The sequence below is a fragment of the Ipomoea triloba genome, chromosome 9 (genome assembly GCF_003576645.1).
Source record: "Ipomoea triloba cultivar NCNSP0323 chromosome 9, ASM357664v1".
Taxonomy (NCBI): domain Eukaryota; kingdom Viridiplantae; phylum Streptophyta; class Magnoliopsida; order Solanales; family Convolvulaceae; genus Ipomoea; species Ipomoea triloba.
In genome coordinates, this window is record NC_044924.1 from 23,634,064 (window position 1) to 23,655,991 (window position 21,928).

At 38.0% G+C, this 21,928-nt stretch overlaps 1 protein-coding gene across 1 annotated transcript; it reads left to right on the forward strand.

Moving 5' to 3' along the window:
* Window positions 1–16,736: 16,736 nt before the first annotated feature.
* Window positions 16,737–19,748, forward strand: LOC116028856 (UDP-galactose/UDP-glucose transporter 2-like). The gene is made up of 7 exons (XM_031270693.1): window positions 16,737–17,093; window positions 17,670–17,698; window positions 17,789–17,990; window positions 18,085–18,327; window positions 18,423–18,524; window positions 18,614–18,721; window positions 19,248–19,748. The coding sequence occupies exons 1-7, from the start codon at window positions 16,968–16,970 to the stop codon at window positions 19,509–19,511; spliced, it is 1,074 nt and encodes a 357-aa protein (XP_031126553.1). The 5' UTR covers window positions 16,737–16,967; the 3' UTR covers window positions 19,512–19,748.
* Window positions 19,749–21,928: the final 2,180 nt, after the last annotated feature.

Sequence of the window (21,928 nt, forward strand, 5' to 3'; positions counted from 1 at the left end):
ATGAAACCCTTGCTTGAGGGTCTGATGATTTCGGAGTCTCAGAGTGCCTTTATCCCTAACAGGTTTGTTAGTTGAGTGATTTACTCTCAGCTTCTCAATTCAAATTTGAATTGAGTGGCTGAGAATCCATCCCCTTTTCCCCTACTCTTGTATAAATAGGTAACCATTTACAGTGTAAAACATCAGTGAGTAATATACTTCTTGAGTGTACTGTTCTACCTTTCTACATGGTATCAGAGCGAGGTTGAGGGAGAGTGACCTAGTGGGCGTTGGTCGGAGCAGCGCCGCGACCTCGCCGGAGAAGTTTCGCCGCCATCGGGATCCCCACGCGCCGCCGCTGTCCGCCAGCACGTGAGCATTTTTCCGGCGTCGTCTCCGGCCGAAAATGGCATCACCGGCCTTGTCTCAGGGAGCCCTTTCGACCTAGGTATGTTTTATGGTGTGTTACGTTAACGAAGGTGGGGGCAGCGAGAGAGGGTTGGCGAGTCTGGTGTTGTTTTGTTTTGTTCTTTGGTTGGTAGGGTTTGTTTTGAGGCCATATGGTTGAAGGGAGGACTATAACAGTGGTGTCAACCCCATCTAAGTTAATTGATGTGGCACTTGCACCTGATGGGTCTAATTTTGGTGAATGGGAGTTTTTAATTAAAGTTAATTTGGGTGGCATGGGAAAGGATGGACACTTAACAGAAGTCTGTTTGGGTGGCATGGGAAAGGATGGACACTTAACAGAAGTCTGTCCAACTGGATCTCCTGACACTGGACACTTAACAGAAGTCTGTCCAACTGGATCTCCTGACACAGTTAGTCAGTGGAAGAGTGATGATAAAGCTATTTTCTCTCGAATCATTAACTGTATTGACAAGAAAATAATTTTGTCAATGAAGCATTGTACAACTGTGAAAGAAGTATGGGATCTAGTACATAAATGGTTTAGTGGGACATATAACCTAAGGAGGTTGTATCAATTGTCTCAAAATGTCTATCGTCCTTCTCGAAATGGGCGAGACGTTAGAGACTATTATTATGAGTTCAAGAATGCGAGTGATGCTTTGTGCGCCGCTATGCCCATCTCAAATGACGTGGCAGAAATGAAGAAACAACGTGACCAACTGCTTGTGTTTAGTTGGATCTCAGGGTTAGGTAAGGAGTATGATGTTCTCCAGTCGCAGTTGTTGGGGGACAAAGAGTTAGAATCACTGGATCAAGTCTTTGCGAGGGTCCAGAATGCATCATGTAACATTAGTAGTGGAGACGTGTCAGAAAGACACTTTTTCTTATCGCAGGACAATATGGTTGAGGAGAAAGCACTGCTGTCACAAGGGAATGACAACGATAATCGAGGTGGTCGATTCCTGGGGCGTGGTCGAGGAGGACGTGGTGGAGGACGCGGAGGACCGAGGGTATGTTATAACTGCGGAGACCCGAATCATTTACGTAATCAGTGTCCTAAACCATTTTGTTATGCTTGTGGAGACCCCGGTCACCTGCGCAATCAATGCCCGAAACTGGTTCGACCACAAAGGTTTGCTAATTCTGTCATGAAACTAGAAGGACATACAATAGTGGTGACTGATGAGGAATTAGCTTTGTTCAACCAGCTGAAGGTGTCTTCCTCGCCGCCTCCAACTAATCATGACTCTGTGTCGTCTCGTTCGGCTACGTTCGTCCAAACAGGTAATCCTGTCGCTTGTGTTTCTTCTTCTTCATCTCGGAAATGGGTCATTGACTCAGGAGCTAGTGACCATATGTCAGGTAATCCGAGTCTCTTTTCCACATATTTTCCTTTTAATTGTGGTACCACAGTTACCCTAGCAGATGGTTCTTCCACCACTGTCTTGGGTAAAGGTAATGCAATTGCTACTCCGGGGTTATCCCTTTCGTCTGTTTTGTATCTTCTAAAGTTCCCTTTCAATTTACTCTCTATAAGCCAGATCACTCGAACTCTAAATTGTTGTGTGTTGTTTTTCCCTGGTTATTGTTTGTTCCAGGATCTATTGACGAAGGAGATTATCGGTAAAGGGAAGGAGACTGGTGGGTTGTATGTGCTGGATCAACTGGTTCCTCGTGGGGTTGCTTCTGTCAGTCTGCTGGGAAATACAACTCTTTTCCAATTACATTGTCGGTATGGTCATCCGTCTCTACCTACGTTGAAGAAATTGTGTCCAAATTTAGAGTCTTTATCTGTTTTACAGTGTGAGTCGTGCGAACTTGCCAAACACTGTCGGGGAACTTATTTACCTAGGGTCAATAATAGGGTGGAGTTGTTATTTCAATTGGTTCACACGGATGTGTGGGGTCCATGTCGTGTGTCTTCAAAATCGGGGTTTAGGTACTTCGTAACCTTTGTAGATGATTTTTCGAGACATACTTGGTTATATTTAATGAAGTCTAGAGATGAGTTATTTACTATTTTCTGTAACTTCTGTGTTATGATCAAAACTCAGTTTAATAAACGTGTTCAAGTTTTGCGTAGTGATAATGCTCTTGAATATTTCTCTAGCCCCTTCTCAACTTATATGAGTCAGAATGGAATGATACATCAGTCCTCTTGTGTGGGTAGGCCTCAACAGAATGGTGTCGCAGAGCGAAAAAATCGCCATCTGTTGGAGGTCGCTCGAGCCCTGTTGTTTCAGATGAAAGTCCCTAAAATATTTTGGTCGGATGTTGTCTATACAGCTTCCTTCTTGATTAATCGACTGCCGTCTAGTGTCCTCCGAGCCCAGGTTCCGTGCCATCTCGTGTATCCCTCTAGTCCTTTGTTTCACTTGTCTCCTAAAGTGTTTGGTTGCACCTGTTTTGTTCAAGATATTCGCCCCCAGAACGGTAAACTCGACCCAAGAGCTCTTAAATGTATATTCTTAGGATATTCTCTTACTCAAAAAGGATATCGTTGTTATTCTCCTGAGCTAAAGAGGTATTTAGTGTCTGCCGATGTTACGTTCTTTGAGGATACCATATATAGTGGGGCGGTCTTCGACCATCCAGACTATGTCACTGTATCAACATAGGATAATGAGTTTCTCACATATACTGTTACTGTTCCTTCCTCCTGGGTTGAGTCTATACCTAGGCCCCCCGTTACTCAAGTATATAATAGGCGGCCGAAGAAGGTTGTGCGAAAGGTGTCATCTCGCCCACCAGTCAGCTCTACCTTACCGCAATCTCCGTCAACAAATGTTCCTGTTGCTCTTCGAAAAGGTAAACGTCGTTGTGTTCATCCCATTTCCTCATTTGTGTCTTACAATGATCTGTCACCCTCTTCACGTGTCTTTGTGTCTCAGTTGGAGTCTGTAGTTGTTCCCGAGTCTTTAAGAGAGGCTCTGTCTCATGATGGTTGCCGGCGTGCTATGGAAGAGGAGATGGCCGCTCTTGAGGATAATCAAACCTGGGATCTTGTTGATCTCCCCACTGGTAAAGCTGCTATTAGGTGTAAGTCGATTTATGTAGTCAAAATGAACCCGGATGGTTCTGTTGCTAGATTGAAAGCACGCATAGTTGCTAAAGGGTATGCACAAATGTACGGTGTTGACTATACAGAGACGTTTTCCCCCGTAGCCAAATTAACTTCTGTACGGATTTTCATTTCATTAGCTGCCGTTAATCATTGGCCTTTGTATCAGCTAGATGTGAAGAACGCATTTTTACATGGTGATTTGTCTGAGGAAGTTTATAAGGAGCAACCACCTGGGTTCGTTGCTCAGGGGGAGTCAGGGAAGGTGTGCAAACTGAAGAAGTCCTTATATGGTTTGAAGCAATCTCCGTGTGCGTGGTTTGGAAGGTTTAGTAGTGCGGTCGTCAAGTTTGGTATGCAGAGGAGTGCTTGTGATCATATGGTATTTTATAAGCACACAAGTTATGGCTGTGTTTTATTAATTGTATATGTGGATGCTATAGTAATCACAGGGAGCGACGCTGGAGAAATTGATGCTCTTAAGTCCTTTCTCAAGGACTAGTTTCATACTAAGGATTTGGGTATACTAAAATACTTTCTGGGTATTGAAGTTTCCCGATCCAAGAAAGGCATTTTTCTCACAAAGAAAATATGTGTTGGACCTGCTTGATGACACTGGTATGCTGGGGGCGAAGCCGTGTGACACTGCCATGGATCCTGGTGCCAAACTTGTAGCTGGAGAAGGAGAGGCCTTTGACAATCCAGAGAGGTACAGGAGGTTAGTGGGAAAACTTAATTATCTCACTATTACTCGTCCTGATATTGTGTTTCCTGTTAGCGTGGTGAGTCAATTTATGAGTGAACCTACACAAACTCATTGGGAGGCAGCCATCCGGATCGTGAAATATTTGAAGGGTGCTCCCGGGAAAGGGGTCTTGTATGCAGATTATGGGCACACTCGTGTTGAGGCGTTTTCTAATGCTGGTTGGGCTGGGTCTTCGAGTGACAGAAGATCAACGATAGGTTATTGTGTGTTCGTGGGAGGCAACTTGGTCTCATGGAAGAGCAAAAACAGAGTGTCGTAGCCCGATCCAGTGCAGAGTCTGAGTACAGGGCCATGGCTCACGTCACGAGTGAGATTGTTTGGGTACACAATATTTTGAGGGAAATTAGTGTAGAGGTGCAGCTACTAGTGAGTTTATGGTGTGATAATCGTGCTGCCATACACATTACTAATAATCCTGTCTTCCACGAGCGAACCAAGCATATTGAGGTGGATTGCCATTTCATACGAGAGAAGGTGCAACAGGGGTTGATATCGGCAGTGCATGTTCGAAGTGCTGATCAATTAGCTGATGTGTTTACCAAGAGTCTAGGTAAGAGTCGGGTTGAATATATATGTAACAAGCTGGGCATGGTTGATATTTATGCTCCAGCTTGAGGGGGAGTGTTAGTTGAGTGATTTACTCTCAGCTTCTCAATTCAAATTTGAATTGAGTGGCTGAGAGTCCATCCCCTTTTTCCCTACTCTTGTATAAATAGGTAACCCTTTACAGTGTAAAAAATCAGTGAGTAATATACTTCTTGAGTGTACTGTTCTACCTTTATCCCTAACAGGTTGATTACAGACAATATCTTGATGGCGGCTGAGGTGGGTCACTATATGAGAAGAAAGCAAGCTGGGAGGGTTGGCTGGGCGGCTCTTAAGTTGGATATGGCTAAGGCGTATGACCGTATGGAGTAGCTTTTTCTGGAGAGGATGATGATGGGCCTTGGCTTTGCTAGTAGTTGGGTGGAAAAGATAATGCTTTGTGTGCCCTCTTTGAAGTATAATATCCTGGTTAATGGTGTCTCTGGAGGGTCAGTTGTCCTTATGAGAGGTTTACGACAAGGTGATCCTCTTTCCCCTTATCTTTTTATTATCTGTGTTGAGGGACTCTCTCTGTTGTTACAACAGGCTCAGGACCGTTGGACTATACATGGTTATAAGGTGGCTCGTGGGGCACCTGCTATCTTTCATTTGTTTTTTGTAGATGACAGACTACTTTTCTTTAAGGCAAATGAGGAGGAGGCTATGGAGGTTCGGCGTTGCTTGTCTACTTATGAGGCTTTGTTTGTCCAGGTGGTGAACTACAATAAATCGAGTATCAGTTTCAGTCGTAATACAGTGGATGGTACAAGGCAGGTTGTGGTTAGTATCCTGAACGTAGAGGAGGCGCAGGACTTCGGGAAGTACTTAGGGTTACTCTATGTTGTGGGAAGAAATAAGGGGCTGGTGTTCTCGTATGTGGAGCAGAAGTTGAGGTAGAGGATTGAACCCTGGAACAAGCGGTTCTTATCGCGTGTAAGTAAGGAGGTTTTATTGAAAAGTGTGGCACATGTTATGCCTATGTTTACGATGATAGCCCTAGTACTGTTAGAGAAGCATCCATGTTGCACAGGGTTTAGTGAAGGCTGGGCTGAGAAGGCAGATAGGGAATGGTTTGACTAGCTCTGTGTGGGATTCCCCATGGTTGCCTGATAAGGTGACTCCGTGGGTTGTCACTGTAGCCCGGCCCCATCCTCGTTAAGGGACATGATGGTGTCTGGCTTGATGACGGTAGATGGTACTGCATGGGAAATGGATATTCTTTTGGATTTGTTTGATGCTAGGGATGCAAATCTTATTCGTAAGACCCTTATTTGTCCTGATTTTAATGATTCTTGGTATTGGGCAGGTGATATGCATGGTGAGTATTCTGTGAAGCAAGGGTACAGGTTATTGACTAATGAGGTTTTATCTTCTTATGGCTGGCCTAGTATTCATAGTTGGAGCATTATCTGGAGTGTCGATACCCCGCCAAAGCTTAAGATGTTGGTATGGAGAGCGGTAAATGAAGTGTTGCCTACTATGACTAATTTGAGGGCTAAAAGGGTGGAGGTGGTGAAAGCTTGTCCAGTTTGCAACCTGGAGGCTAAGACTACTCTTCACGTTTTTTCTAGGTGTAGGCTTGCAACGGTCGTGTGACTGAGGGTGAGTGTGGTTATGGCGGGAGGACATATGGAGTCTTTTGCGGAGTGGCTGGAAACGTTGGAATCATGTGAGAAAGCCCACCTGCCAACTCTCTTTGCAGTCATGCATGCTTTATGGGACGCTCGAAATATAGCAGTTCGGGAGGATAATGTTCTACTTCCTCAAACGAACTGTTATGCGAAAGGTTACTTCAGCAATGTGTGCATGGCAGTTAGTGCATGGCAGCCTACCGGTGAGTGTCTTGTCTTCTGTAGCAACACAGTGTTGGATGGGTACATATGTCGAGTCGATGTAAGGCTCAATCCCACGGTGAATACGGTTACCTATGGTGCTTGCTTGTTTAATCATAACGGGGCTTTTATAGCGGCAATGAATGGTTCTTTGGATTGTGTGCAAGATCCTCTCTTGGTGGAGACTTTGTGTGCAAGGAGGCACTGCCTTGGATTAAGGTTAGAGGGATGGATGCGGTTCGGGTGGAATCTAATTGTCTTTAATTTTGTTGATCAGTGCTCTCAATACTTGTCGTATAGTATAGATAGAACATATGTTGGCTCAATCGTTCATGCTTGTTGTAATTTCTTTTCTTCGTTTGTTTCTTTACATTTCTGTCATATTAGTCACTTTGTAAACCAGACTGCCCATGTTTTGGCAAAGGCGGTTGGTGGTCATGTGGGACCTTTGTTTTGAGAGGGTGCTCCTCCGCACTTTATTTTGGCTTTGGTTTAATATAATGTTGAGGTTTTGGTTTTCAATATATATATATATATATATATATATATATATATATATATATATATATATAGAGAGAGAGAGAGAGAGCGGATTGCGTTCAAATGAGAACGGTGCGGCCAAGAGAGAACTGAGAACGAATCGCAACGCGCCACGTGTCCAGATGTAGACATGTAGTTGCACCTAAGGTTATAATTAGGTGCACTCAGGTGCATCAGTGCATGAATGTTAACAAGGTAAATTACTTGCACTCGTAAGTGAAAATAGGTGCACAAGTGCATGTAAAATGTATTACAGGTGCAAGTAAAATGTACACTGAGCATCAATACGAAGTGCACCTAACGTTATAACTAGTTGCACCTAACGGTATAATTAGTTGCACCTAGGTTCACGAATGTTAACAATGTAAATTACTTGCACTTGTAAGTGAAAATAGGTGCACTTGTAAGTGATTTTACTTGCACTTTTTACTAGCAAATGTGCACCAACTACTTGCACTTATAACACAGTTACATGCACCAAAGTTTGAGTTATTTACGAAAATGCCACCGCGTTGTTTTTTTAAAATTACATATGATTTGTTGATTTGGACACGTGGACGGCTGTGGATCGTTCTGCTTCTAATGGTGTCGCCAATGTTGCTTCTGCTAGTGGTTCACCTCTTCTCCACGCTCGACAAGTCGTCGGTGTTCTTCTTCTTGTTGCCGCAAAGGGACTCCATCCACCGCGCCGGCGGAACCCCCTGGAGAGTTGCCTTGTTGCTTGTGCTCCTCCTCTCCTCGACGCCCTCTTCGGCCGCCTCGCCGCCAACACTTTCCTCTCCGGCAGAATCTTCCTCAACGGCCACAAAGCCAAGCTCTCCTTCGAAACTGCAGTCAGTAAACCGCTACATACTCTACTCTATTCCAATCTCTTTTATCAATTTCTTCTCTCAAACCTTTCATTCCACAGGCATACGTCACGCAAGACGACAACCTAATCGGAACTTTGATCGTCCGAGAAACGACCTCCTACTCTACTCAGCTTCGGCTGTTGGATAGGATGCTCAGGACGGAGAAGCGCGCGCTGGTGGAGAGCCCAAAAGCCCCAAAATCAACTGATCAACTACCAAATGCAACTCCCAAAATCAACCTTTCCTCGTCGGCGGAACCCCCTAGGTTCATTCTAATCACCAGTGAATGAAAAGACAAATATACCCCTGTGTTTGACGGTCTTTGGACGGATTTTCTAACGATGGACCAAAAGTGGCAATGCTTTAAAAAGATTGGTTCAAATGTGGCAAAAATTAATGAAGTGAACTAAAATTGGCAATGTCACAATAATAATAGGACCAAAAATGGTAATGACTCTTAAAAAATGAGTAAAAGTTGTCTGACATCTATAAATCTAGAAAAAAAATAAAATTAACTCTATTTTTTAAAGTATAGGAATTAAATTGAACAAATTAGTTCGAACTGGAATTGAACAAATTAGTATAGGAATCAAAGCTCCAACTCCACCAACCCCAAAGCAGTTCGAACTGGAAACCAATTCTGGTTTCCGCATCTGTGCGGAAACAAGAACAAACCTGTTCTGGTTTCCGCAACCGCAATGGTGCGGAAATTCCGCACCGTTGCGGAAACCAGTTCGGTTTCCAGGCTGGAAACCTAACCAGTTCTAGTTTCCTTTAGGAAACCAGAACTGGTAAAAAAAAATTTACATTTGAAAAAAAATTTACATTTGAAAAAAAAAAAATTAATTTTATGTGTTATGTAAATTGTTTGTAAAAAATTTAAATTTGGAAAAATATTTATTGGTATATGTTGTATTGAATTGTTTGTGGTTATGTGTTAGTTTTGTGATATATTTATTAGTTGAAGCATACAATTCTGTTCATTTTCCGACTCATTTTCCAGAAAATGAACCAAACACACAAAGACAGTTTTCCATAATACATCCAAACACTGGAAAATCAACTGTTTTCCGGAAAATGACTCATTTTCCATAAAACATTTTCCAGAAGTTATTTTACAGCTTTCCAAACGGACCCTAAGATACAATGACTAAATTGAACAAAGTGCTATAATACCGACGTCTCATAAATACTTTGATCGAAAATACTAATATATTATCAATTAGCGTCAATATCTACTCACAAAATTTAAACTTTATATTTTTTATTTTTAAATGTAATTCCTTTAATTAGAATTTTAGTGCTAAACTAGCTAATAAAATAAAATATATGTTAGAGTTAATTTTATTTTTTATTTTTTAAATTTATAGGTATTAGTTCACTTTTAAGTCATTTTTTCTTTCGGAACATCCTCTTTGATCCTACTATTATTATGGCAAGATCTTTTTTGGTTCTCAATCAACAAAACAGTTTAAATGTCGTTAAATATAATAGCATTTTGGTCTTCAATTGAAGATTAAAAAAAATATAAAAATATAGCAAACCAACTCACTTTTTATAAAAAGATCGAAATATCCTCTTATTTAACAACATTCCAGTGATTTTATTAACGGATGATGAAAGATGGTTATTCCACAATAATAGTAAGACCAAAGGAGATGTTCTGATAAAAAAATGACTAAAAAGTAGATTGTCGCCTATAAATGTTGATAAAAGATGAAATTAGCTCTCTATATGTTAAATACAATTAGTAATCAATCAATTTAATAAAGGGGTGTAACGAGCCGAGCCGGGCTCGAGTCACGTTTGAGCTCGAGAACTGATGCTCAAGCTCGATCTTTAGCTCGGGCTCGAATTAAAGCTAGAGCTTGATCGAGCTCGAGCCGAGCTTTTACTGAACAGCTCGCAAGTCGCTCGTGATATGCTCGACTCATTTACATCTCTAGACAAGCAGATTAAAATAAAAGAGGCATGCAATACGAAGACTGACAATGTGGTAGAATCGGAGAGTCGGGCTCTCCTCATTGGCTTAATATGTGGTAGGATTATAGTCTCATGGTTGGAGAGGGCAACCTTGCCGAGAGGTGTTGTTGGCACCATTGTGGAGCGTTGAGTTCAAAGAATTGAAGCACAAGCCGGGGTGGGACATTACAGTGCAGCACGAGTATCGCGAATAAAATAGATCAGAGTGGCAAACTGGCTGGCTAAAATGGCTGCTCCGATCCTGAGGGCATAAGTTGGAGAGACCGTAGCGAGTCTCCCTCAAAAATTAGGAGAGAGCTCTTGGAGGATATGGAGAATATAATGTTCCTCTCCTTCGATACAGTAGCAAAGGAGTCCAGTGGCTCCTCATCATGACTCATGAGCTTGTCCCTCCTATTGAACCAAAACAAAAATCTCATCAGCACCTCATGGATATACCATTATTGTAATTTGAAAATGTTTTTCTTTTTTATTCTAATTTTTTTTATTCAATTCAAATTTATAATAACAAAATTTTTTCATGCATTACATGGATAAAACAATTAGGGTCCGTTTGAAAACCTGAAAAATGTTTTCTGAGAAATGATTTTCGAAAAATGACTCATTTTCTAAAAAATATTTTATTTTTCTGATGTTTGGTTGAAGGTCATAAAACTCTCTCTCTCTCTCTTTCTTTTTTTTTTTTTTTTTTAATGTTAATTCCATTTTTCTCTTGGATTTATAGGTGACAGTATATTTTTAGTCTTTTTTATTAGAACATCCACATTTGATCCTAGTATTATTGTGACATGATATTTTTTGTCCCTCGTGAACAAAATTGTTGAAATATCGTTAAATACAAAGGCATTCAGTCATTTTTATATAAAGTGAGTTGACCCTACTATATTTGTATGTTTATTTGTTTGAAAAAAATTCATAATTGAAGATCGAAATGTCTTTGTATTTAACGACATTAGATATGTTTTGTTAATAAAGGACCAATAATGGTCATACCACAATAATACTAGGACCAAATGTGGATGTTCTAATAAAAAAAAAAAGGACTAAAAATGGACCACCACATATAAATCTAGGACCAAAAATGGAATTAACTCTTTTTTTATTTTCGCTTAAAGTTAAGAAATTGCATTTTTATGTTTGGTTCATTTTCTTGAAAATGCACATATTATTTGTTATAATAATAATAATAATAATAATAATATATGGTGGCGGTGGTGGTGATGTTGGTTGCGGTGGTGGTGATGTTGGTGGTGGTGGTGGTGGTGATGGTGATGGTGTGGCCTGGTGCGGTGGTGGTAATAATATTAATCTGAAAACTAACTTAAAAAAATAAAGAGAGTAAAAATAGAGATGAAAAAATATATAATCCGGAAAATGTTTTCGTACTAAAAACTTAGGAAGACATTTTTCACCAAATTGAGTATTTTTTCCGTTGGTCAAAATGAATATTTTTATTTGACTTTATTTTCTTTGAATACACAAATATTGAAAAATTAAAAAAATGACTTCTGAAATTTATTTTTTGGGTTTTTTAACGGACCTTTGTGTGCCAAGGACCTTGTGCTCCAGTGGCATCAAACCTTTTTTTTTATACGGGAGGTGGTGGGTTCGAGCCTCAGCGGAGGCAATACTATACTGATTTTTGTGCTTCAATAGCCTCAGTGAAGACAATACTGATTGTAATAGAGTCAGTAGTATTCAAAAGAAAAAAACGGACCTTTGTGTTACAGGTGGTTGTGGTGGTATAATTTTTTTAATTTTATGTCGTTTCAGCATTCTACAATACAATCCATCTAATTTGGCATATACTCGTAAGTGTTTAAAATAGGAAAATAAGTTAATGTAGTATATTGAGTGTTAAATAGAAAAACGTTTTTTAAGTACTATTGACTATATTACAATATAGTATCTGTTCATAGCTATCTTCTCAATCAAATGAAGCACAAAAAGTCAATACCGCTGAGGCTCGAATCCAACCCCTTCCATGTGAGGGTGCAACCGGGTGTCACTAACCCACAAGGTCTTTGGCAAATAGAAAAACGTTATTTAAACCAAAATTTCACCAATATCATATTTGGCAATTGGCATTTAGTAGTAGAAAATATAATTTATAATTCATAGTGAATTGTATTGTATTAGCTATTTTAAGTAACTGATATGAAAAATTATTTTATAAAATTATATTTGGTAAAATTAGTTGTCTACTATTATTATTTAGGAAAAATGACACTTTTGGCTAATAAATTCTTTTACATTTGAAAATTTGGTCCTTCTAAGTTAATTTAAACAAATTTAACTTATTAATTTGTCATAATGTTACACTTTTTAGCCCCTAATGTTATATAATTATCAACCCTATTAACATATGAGATTATTTTTATCATTTAGAATCAATATTCATAATTAAAAGTAATGTTCACATGAATAGGAATGAAACTTTAATTATGAATAAATCAGTGGCTTAGCAGACATTACCAAATGCCGATGCGCACAACAGATCTATCCACTTTGGACATAACCCCCACACTGCCCACTTTGAAAATAATCCTCACAATGTTGCTGCCGAATTTTAAGCCTTGATCTCTTGTTCCTGCCGAACCAGTGAATTAAGCTCATGCGGTCAAACGCGTGCTTAACTCAATCATGTTACATGTAACATATTTTAAATTTATTTGGTTTCTTATGAATTCACTGAATCCATTATGAGTTGATTATGTATTATTTGTAAAAGAATTTGTTACAAAACATTTTGCTTTATATAATAATATTATTATTATCTTACTTATTAACTAAAAGTTGGAGTCACCTTTTTGTCTGAATACAAGTTTCTCTAGGCTCATTAAAACTAATAATGTTCGTACTGACCACGGGATAAGACATGCTCTCCTAAGACCACCTCAAAAGGTGGCAATTTAAAATACTTCCACATGAGATGTAACTGCATTCTCAGTATCATCTCAAAAGATGACAAAATACTCCATCATGATTTTAAGGTAAAAAACCTCCCCATATTTGATTAAGATGGAAGAGGCCTTAGCCATTTTAGCCATTCATACACTCCCATAGGTAAAGACGTAAAGTTGAACAACATTATCAAATGTGGTGGGCTCCTTGTGGGCACCAAGCATTGATATTATCACCTAATGGGTCATTGAGTTACTATGGTTTACATTTTTCACTATTTTTGTCACGCTGAGGTGCGGGGTCGAGGAACTTTCACTTTTTGTGGGCAAGTTGAACAACATTTTTGTTTTTATTTTCCTTACTACTTATAAAAGATATTTATAAAAAAAATTATTTGTCAAATACTCTGTACCATTAAAGAGCAAAATTCCTATCACATAAAAAGAAAAAGGTCGAAGTGCAATGAATAAAATAAAGAATCAAACATATATATGGTTAAACTTGAATATGACTTAAATGGGACGGGGCATGACTACTATGATTTGATGAGATTAATTTTATTATTTAGGGCATGAATATATTAGTATAATATGAAAAGAGTGTGTGTGTGTTAATACGTCACAAAAAGTGTTATATATTTATATATATATATATATATATATATATATATATATAAATATATATATATACTCTCACCCAAGAGAAAAATAAGAACCATTCACAGCCGTCCACGTATCCAGATCAACGAATCAAATGTAATTTTAAAGAAACGACGCAGTGGCATTTTCATAAATAACTCAAACTTTGGTGCAAGTAAATATGCTATAAGTGCAAGTAGCTAGTGCATATTTGCAAGTAAAAAGTGCAAGTAAAATCACTTACAAGTGCAAGTAATTTATATTGTTAACATTCGTGCACCTAAGTGCACCTAATTATAACGTTAGGTGCACTTAGTATTGACGCTTAGTGTACATTTTACTTGCACCCATAATAAATTTTATTTGTACTTGTAATACAATTTACTTGTAATATAATTTACTTGCACTTAGGTTCATTATATGAAACTACTACTTGTACTTGTAATACATTTTACTTGCACTTGTAATGCATTTTGCTTGCACTTCAATGTTTAATTATTTATGAAAATGCCACCGCGTTTTTTTTTTAAATAAGTGTTTTTGATCTGTTAGATCTGGACACGTGGACGGATGACAAGACTCTATTACAAGGTAGTATAGTCAATAACCAACCACCGGTGATTCAATCCTGTGATTTTACCTCAAAGAAAACTACAAAAGTGCCAACTGAGCACAATGTACTTGGGCACTTAGCTATAAACACTACATGATTCCATGTTATATATGTTATAATCAGAGATCTTAATATTTCACCTCATACGAAGAACCATTGTGGCAATAATGATGATATATACATAAGAAATAGGTGATATTATGCGAATTTAGTAAATATACTATTTTGTTTGAACGCTTTATTTTTTTTTTTTTTTTTTAAAGCTTAATGGTAGTTTTATAAAATAGATATTTTGATATAGGAAAAGGATTTTTTTGTCCTCTTAAGTTTTTCTCATGATGTGGTCTATATTTGTTGAGTATCCATTAATTGCCTGGTCCAACCTATACTTGTAATTAAATAATAAAGAATTTTATCAAATAGTGTCATGAGGCCAAGGACCTTGTGGTCCAGTGGCATCAAACTCTTCCCTTTATATGGGAGGTGGTGGGTTCAAGCCGCAGTGGAGTCAATATTGACTCTTGTGTTTCAATAGGTTGAGATGCAATTTTTCAGAAATAATTTACATATTAACTAATAGTCAACTCAATAAGGTTGGATTTTGTTGCATATTATAATTTCATATTGTTGTCACAATATACAAAATTGTTATAAAATTATCAAATTTTAAAAGTCAAGAATTTTGATATAATCATTATGATTAATTGAATATACTTGTCACAATAAAACATAAATGTTTATTATTAAATTATCAATTTTAAATATTTGAATGTAATTTTCACACAATATATATGTTTGCACTTATGAATTAATTTATCTTATTACAAGCTAAATTAATTATGTATGATTGCTAGTAAAATATTTGGTGATATATTTTGGTTTATATAATATTATTATGATTCATTATCAAATGAGTACACCTTTTCTCATAAGTCTGTATGGATAGATCTGGGCCACTGAATGCTTAAGATCAATAGCTTAGATTTCAGTAACTATGCACTTTATTTGCACAGTCGCACAATTGACAAAATCTAAGCCACTGATCTCAAGTATTCAATAGCACATATCTGTTCACATAGAAGAGGTGGACTCACCTAAACAATGGCCGTATTACTATTATATATCTTATTAAGAAAGAGTTGAATAACTATTTTGTTCTTATTTACTCTACTCCCAATAAAAGATATTTATAAGTGAATAAACTAATTTACAAAAATTTATTTGTATTAATAAAGAACAAAATTCCTATGATGGAAACAAAAAGACGAAGTACAATGAATAAAATAAACAATCACACTCATGTATACATCAGAAGAACTCATACAAATGCTATATGATTCCGTATCCGATATATTAATACGGATCTTAATATTTCACATCATATATACACACAACAAATGAAGCAATGATGATACAATAATCACCCAATTATTGGTAAAAATTATCCAAATTATTATTTTTATCATGATAATTATTTTTGATAGCGTAAATTAGATCAAGAATAACTATTTGAATCATTTTTATCGATAAACCTTCGAGAATAAATTACTATTAACAAAAACATATAAGAATAAATCACTATTAACATGTAAGCTTACAGTCGTTATACCGTGGACCATGGGTCATGGTTGATACTGTAATTGTGTTGAACTGATACTGAAGTTGTGTTGAAAGGATACTGCAGTTGTGTTGAAAGGGAACTGCAGTTACGCGGAGCAGAGGTCGTGTCATCCATCTGGAACTGCAGTTGTGTTGAAAAGATACTGCAGATGTGTTGAAAGGATACTGCAGTTGTGTTGAACGGATGAACGGTCTCTGTTTTGTGCAACTGCAGTTTCCTTTCAACACAACTGCAGTACCTTTTCAACACAACTGCAGTATCCTTTCAACATAACTGCAGTATCAGCTATGATCATGGTCCACAATGCATTGTGGACCATGGTCCACAATATAATTTGCGTTAAGCTTAGCATAGGTAATTCAATTGCCTAATTACACAAGTTGCCCATTGATTCTAGACTGGTTGAATTCAAGCCAATGCCTTGAAAAGTTAATACGGAGTATAAGTTTAAAGAAGTGGGCCCGGTTCCTCGAATTATTTGTATTGAAATATATTTCAACGTTATAATGTTTGATAAATATTAATTTTTATATAATTTATTAATTATTCACCGATCTATTACATATTTATACATAAGATATAATCATATAATTTAGTATTAAAAAAATAACACTGTAAGTAATCCTTAAAACGTGATTTTTGTACTTGATTGTCACAATTATTTAATTATTGTAATCATTATCTTCAGTAATAAATCATAAAATATTTAGGGAAAGTAGAATTATTACTCTTTCAATTTCTAAGATTTTCACCTTAATCAAACCCATTAAAGATTTCATTTATTACTAAAAATACTCTCATTAGTTATCTGCATTCTCCCGCTTCTAAAACTCAACCAGTCACCCCTGCCTCCTCCCCTAAAGTTTCCACCTTTCCGGTCATTTTCAGTGTGTGTGTGTGTATATATATATATATATATATATATATATATATATATAGTTGATGGTGTGGCCTGTGGGTATGTGTACAAGTCGCATATAGTACAAGTATAGGCAGTAAATTCTGTGTACTTGACGGTACCGATACGTTTTCCGTAAATTCTTGCTTTGATTAGCCCAAATTCCAACATGCAGGCATTGAAGCAGATTTATTAGTCCTCGAAAGGCAGAGATTTTTCCCGTTGAAGTGCGCAGATACAGAGAGAGAGAGAGAGAGAGAGAGATTAAAGATTGTTTAAAGAAAGATGAAGAATGAAGTACAAAGTCGGTCTCTCTTTGGGATTTCTCTCACTGACCGACCAAGATGGCAGCAGTTCCTCCTTTGCACTTCTGGGTTTTTCTTCGGCTATCTTGTAAATGGAATCTGTGAGGTCTGTCTGTTCACTCCACTCTCTTCTCTGTTTTTCATTTTGTTTTGAGATAAATTGTTTCTATTGCTTGTGCTCAAATTGCTTTCATGTCTGAATTTCTTTACTTGTTATGCTCAGTTCTCCCGTTTTGGTGTTAATCTAGAAAGTCAAATTGGTTATTACAGTGTAAATTCTGGGTAATGGTTTCTGAGTTCTGTTTCCCAGTACTCTGTGGTTGCTCTAATGGCTGTCCTTTTGATGTTTGACTATAAAACCATTCTCTTAATTCTGCTGCCTAAGCTAGTTTATGAAAATCTCTAAATTATTTAGTTTTTAGAGATGACGAGAGAAACTGACAGTTATTAGCCTAGGTGTACACCAGATAAATCTCACCTTGTGATCCTAGCAAAGGACCACAAGGAGGTAAACAAGCCTTGCCCATAGTTGATTGGCTCAAACCTAAAAAGTTGAGATTCGAACTCGTGACCTTGTGGTTACAAGTTTGTATTCTTAGTCATTTTGACTGGGGTTGTCACAATAATTCAGTGTTTTATTTGTATGGATGGATTGACCCAGGCGTTTGTTTATTGATTGCAGGAATACGTTTACAATAGGCTCCAATTCAGGTGAGTTTTTGTGACTGATAGGATTAATTTTGTGGTTTAAAATTTGATTTACTACAACTCTAAGACAGTTGAGATAATGGTTTTTTGTAGCTATGGGTGGTACTTCACGTTTGTCCAGGGATGGGTTTATATTGGGCTTATTTATCTGCAAGGTTTCACCACCAAGCAAATGGTGAACCCATGGAAGACTTATGTAACACTCTCTGCAGTGCTTATGGGTTCTCATGGACTTACAAAAGGGTCTTTAGCTTTTCTCAACTACCCAGCACAGTTAATGTTTAAATCCACTAAGGTAACGGCCGATTTATCCAATCAATCTTTATAATAGCTGTACTGTATCGAATTCAGTTCCACATTTGTTCATTGATTTTGTTTGAAATGTCCAGGTTTTGCCGGTTATGATAATGGGGGCTTTCATTCCCGGCTTGAGAAGAAAATATCCTCCCCATGAATATGTATCTGCAGTACTCTTGGTTGTGGGTCTAATTCTCTTCACCTTAGCCGATGCACATACTTCTCCAAATTTTAGCATGTTAGGTGTTGTGATGATATCTGGTGCACTGATCATGGATTCCTTCTTGGGGAATCTCCAAGAGGCTATCTTTAAGATGAATCCCGAAACAACACAGGTAGGCCGTCGGGAATTTTGGTTAATTCTTGTGTGATTTGAGAAAATGGTCATGGGAAAATTGTGACATGCGACGACTTTAACTGTTTTTGACAGATGGAGATGCTGTTTTGCTCAACAATGGTTGGGTTTCCCTTCTTGATTCCCCCAATGGTTTTGACAGGAGAACTTTTCAAGGCATGGACCTCGTGTTCTCAGGTATGCCTTATCTGTCAAGAGTCACGTTTTGTTTCCCTTAACCTAGTACCAAACTAATGTTGTTGTTACATGATCCATTGTCCCTCCAGCACCCCTACGTTTATGGCGTGCTGGTCTTTGAGGCCATGGCTACTTTCATCGGACAAGTGTCTGTGCTTTCCCTCATTGCTCTTTTTGGCGCTGCCACCACTGCAATGGTACATTATTCTTCACCTAACCCACGCTTTTTATCACTGTTTCCTCTGCACTTTATGATGCAAATATTGGTTATGAATGTGGAAATTTTCTTGACATCCCCCGTACTTTGTAACTCGAGAATTGTTGGACCATCATTATAATTATGATTATTATTATTATTATTATTATTTTTTATTGAATAATTCTTGTTTTAGTTAGTCAAGATCTTATTTTGTAGGGCTCATAATTTAATGCTTTGATCCTATTTTCTACTTGCTCAGACACCTATATAAAGGGTTTAGGATAAGCTTTGTAATGACAAGACATAGAGGCATAGAGCATAATCATCTACAAAATATATATACTTTTCTATTATTTTCTTTCTGTCTTGTGTTTGCTTACAATATCAATTTCAAATTTTCAACACATCTCTATTCTGCATCTTTATACTTCAATTATTCTACAAGAATCACATGCAATTTGAATGTTTTAAAAGCAGAATTGTTGCCTACCTAATCTGTTGAACATCTATCACATGTTTCTTAGATAACAACTGCAAGAAAGGCAGTCACATTGCTGCTCTCATACATGATATTCACAAAGCCGCTGACTGAACAACACGGAAGTGGGTTGCTGCTGATTTCTATGGGGATTATATTAAAGATGATGCCGGATAGCAAGCCCCCGGTGAGGCCAGCTAAAACACTCGCCATCACCGCCACCGGAAAACCATCTCAGTTTGACGATAATAAGGTGCCTCCAGTGGAGATCGAAGAGGAAAAGGATGAAGAGAAGAGACCTTTGGTCTGAAATCCTTTGTGCCTGCCCAGGCCAACTTCATACTCTTGAAATTGTGAATTGCGTTTAGTGTTTTATATTAGGCCCTTTCCTCTTTATTAGTATTTTGCTTTTCATTTTTAAAAGTTCTTCAAATTTTAATAATGGTAATTAATTATGTTGATTTGTTGGATTGAACATTGTTGTTTCTTTAGTGTTACCAAGTGTATAAACATGATTGTTGATTGCTTAATGCCGTTTATTTATTTATGATGAGTTATTCTAATTTTTATCACTTAATTATTGATTTTTTTGGGTGCAATCGAGGGGACAGAGAGCTCCTCATTAAGAAATTCTACAAGTCAAGGCACCTTCTCGGTCTACTTGGATCAAGTACCTTAAGGAGTCCTATGGTTCTTTCAGAATAGTTGTCTCCTAATTGTTACTTTGGCCAACATTAGTAAGTCTATCCACACATCTACTACCTTCTCTCCCCAGACATGCAAAATTTTAACTCTCTCCAATTCCTTAATTAACTTCCTGCATTCTCGAGTTAAAGAGTCAAGGTCGTGATGAGCCAATGGATCCCTCCTATGATGTTAATCATTGCCTTTGAATCCAACTCAATCTACATGTTCACCTAGCCCTTTTTCTCTTTAACTAGTCGTAACCCCTCTCTAAGCCCCCATAATTCAGCCATAAAGCTAATGGTCAGTCCAATATTGACAGTGAAACCCGTTAAACAACTACCAAAGTGGTTCCCTACCAAGCCACCCACACTAGCCTAGCTTGACAAACCTTTTCTCGCACCATCTGTAATTAACTTAACCCAACCCCCCTTGGGCGGGGTCCATTTAGCCCCGGGCTCCAAAATCTTTTCATAGCCCTCTGAACTTCCTCCATGGATGCTGGCATCGTCAACCGACGGGATTGACTTTCAAGTAACCTTGGCCCGGACAAAGAGATGGGGCTAAATTCACCACCTCGGATTCCCCTCCCAAACCAACACGTGAAAAAATCAGTAATATGATCACTTAACATCTTAGAATCGGAACACCACTCACCATTGATCTTAAGATGGCACACCCTACCCCAATTACGCCTAATGAGGGAAGACTTGTGATAAAAACTAGTATTCCTATCCGTATCATGAATCCAATCGCTCCTGGATATTTGAAACCATAAAAGTTCTTCCTAATATTATAAAAAAAAAAAATAGTTCTTCCTAATCAAGGACGTCATCCAACTCTTTAATCAGCTTATTCTCAAGCACTTGAAGCCCTTGGGCATTATTCTAATATGGTGACTCTTGAACCCCACGTATATGAGCCTGAACCCTCCTTTTGTGCTTGAAGATGTTACCAAACACTGTAATTCTATGCCTTGCTCCTCATAGTGACCACCTCGATCGCCTTAAGAATGTCTCCACCATTATTGGCCCAAGAGTCATTCCAGATTGCCCTGTAGTCATCCCTCGTCAACCACGCTGCTTCAAAACGAAAAGGGCTATTCTCCCGAAGAGGTGTCTGCCCTGGCCTGCACTATAAAAAAAGACAATAGGGTGATGGTCAGAATGAGCTATCCCCAAGACCAATGCCTTAGCTTCCAGGAACTTAAGCTAAGAGTCTATGTTCCAAAATACCCGGTCAAGTCTACGACTGACACTCCCCTCCACCCCCCACCTGTCGGACCCAAGTATAATTAGCACCTGCCAAAGGAAGATCCATAAGACCACAATAATTTAAAAAAATCATGAACCAATTAATATTGCCACTATTAACCCTTTCACTACCCCATTGCTTTACTTCTATAGTGATATCATTAAAGTCGCCAAGGAAAACCCAAGGATCACACACTGCCTCCGCATAAATATGACAGGATCTCCAAAAACCCTCCTTAGCCATAGGGTTTGGACAAACATAACCAAAGGAGACATACATTGTGTTACCATCAGTACTCCGTATTAGAGAATAATATAATTCTTGAACTTAGTATAGTATTGTTTCCTAGCTTTGTGTAGTGGTTCTTATAATTACTCTATGCCTAGTTGTTTCCTATTTATGTGATATAATTGTGTATATATACATGTTTTCTATTAATGAAATATACAAGCTGTTTATATCTCATAGCTTCTTAACATGGTATCATAGCTTGATCGTATTGGGTGTTTTTTTCCTCTTCTTCATGGCTTTGGAAAACACTTCTTCCCCTCTAATTATAGATGATCCTCCTGTTATCATTCTCACCACAAAAGATCCTCAAAATCTTCTCCAACTACAATTTCATTTGCTGAGCTTCATTAAAAACTCTAAAACAAAGAAGTTTTTCTTTAAACCGTTGAATCCAGTTCATAGATACTTCCAGCAACAGCGAATCCATTCGCCTTCCGAAACAACAACAATTCCAACCGTTCAAATCGGCGTCTGTCCAACAACAATTCCTCCCAACCA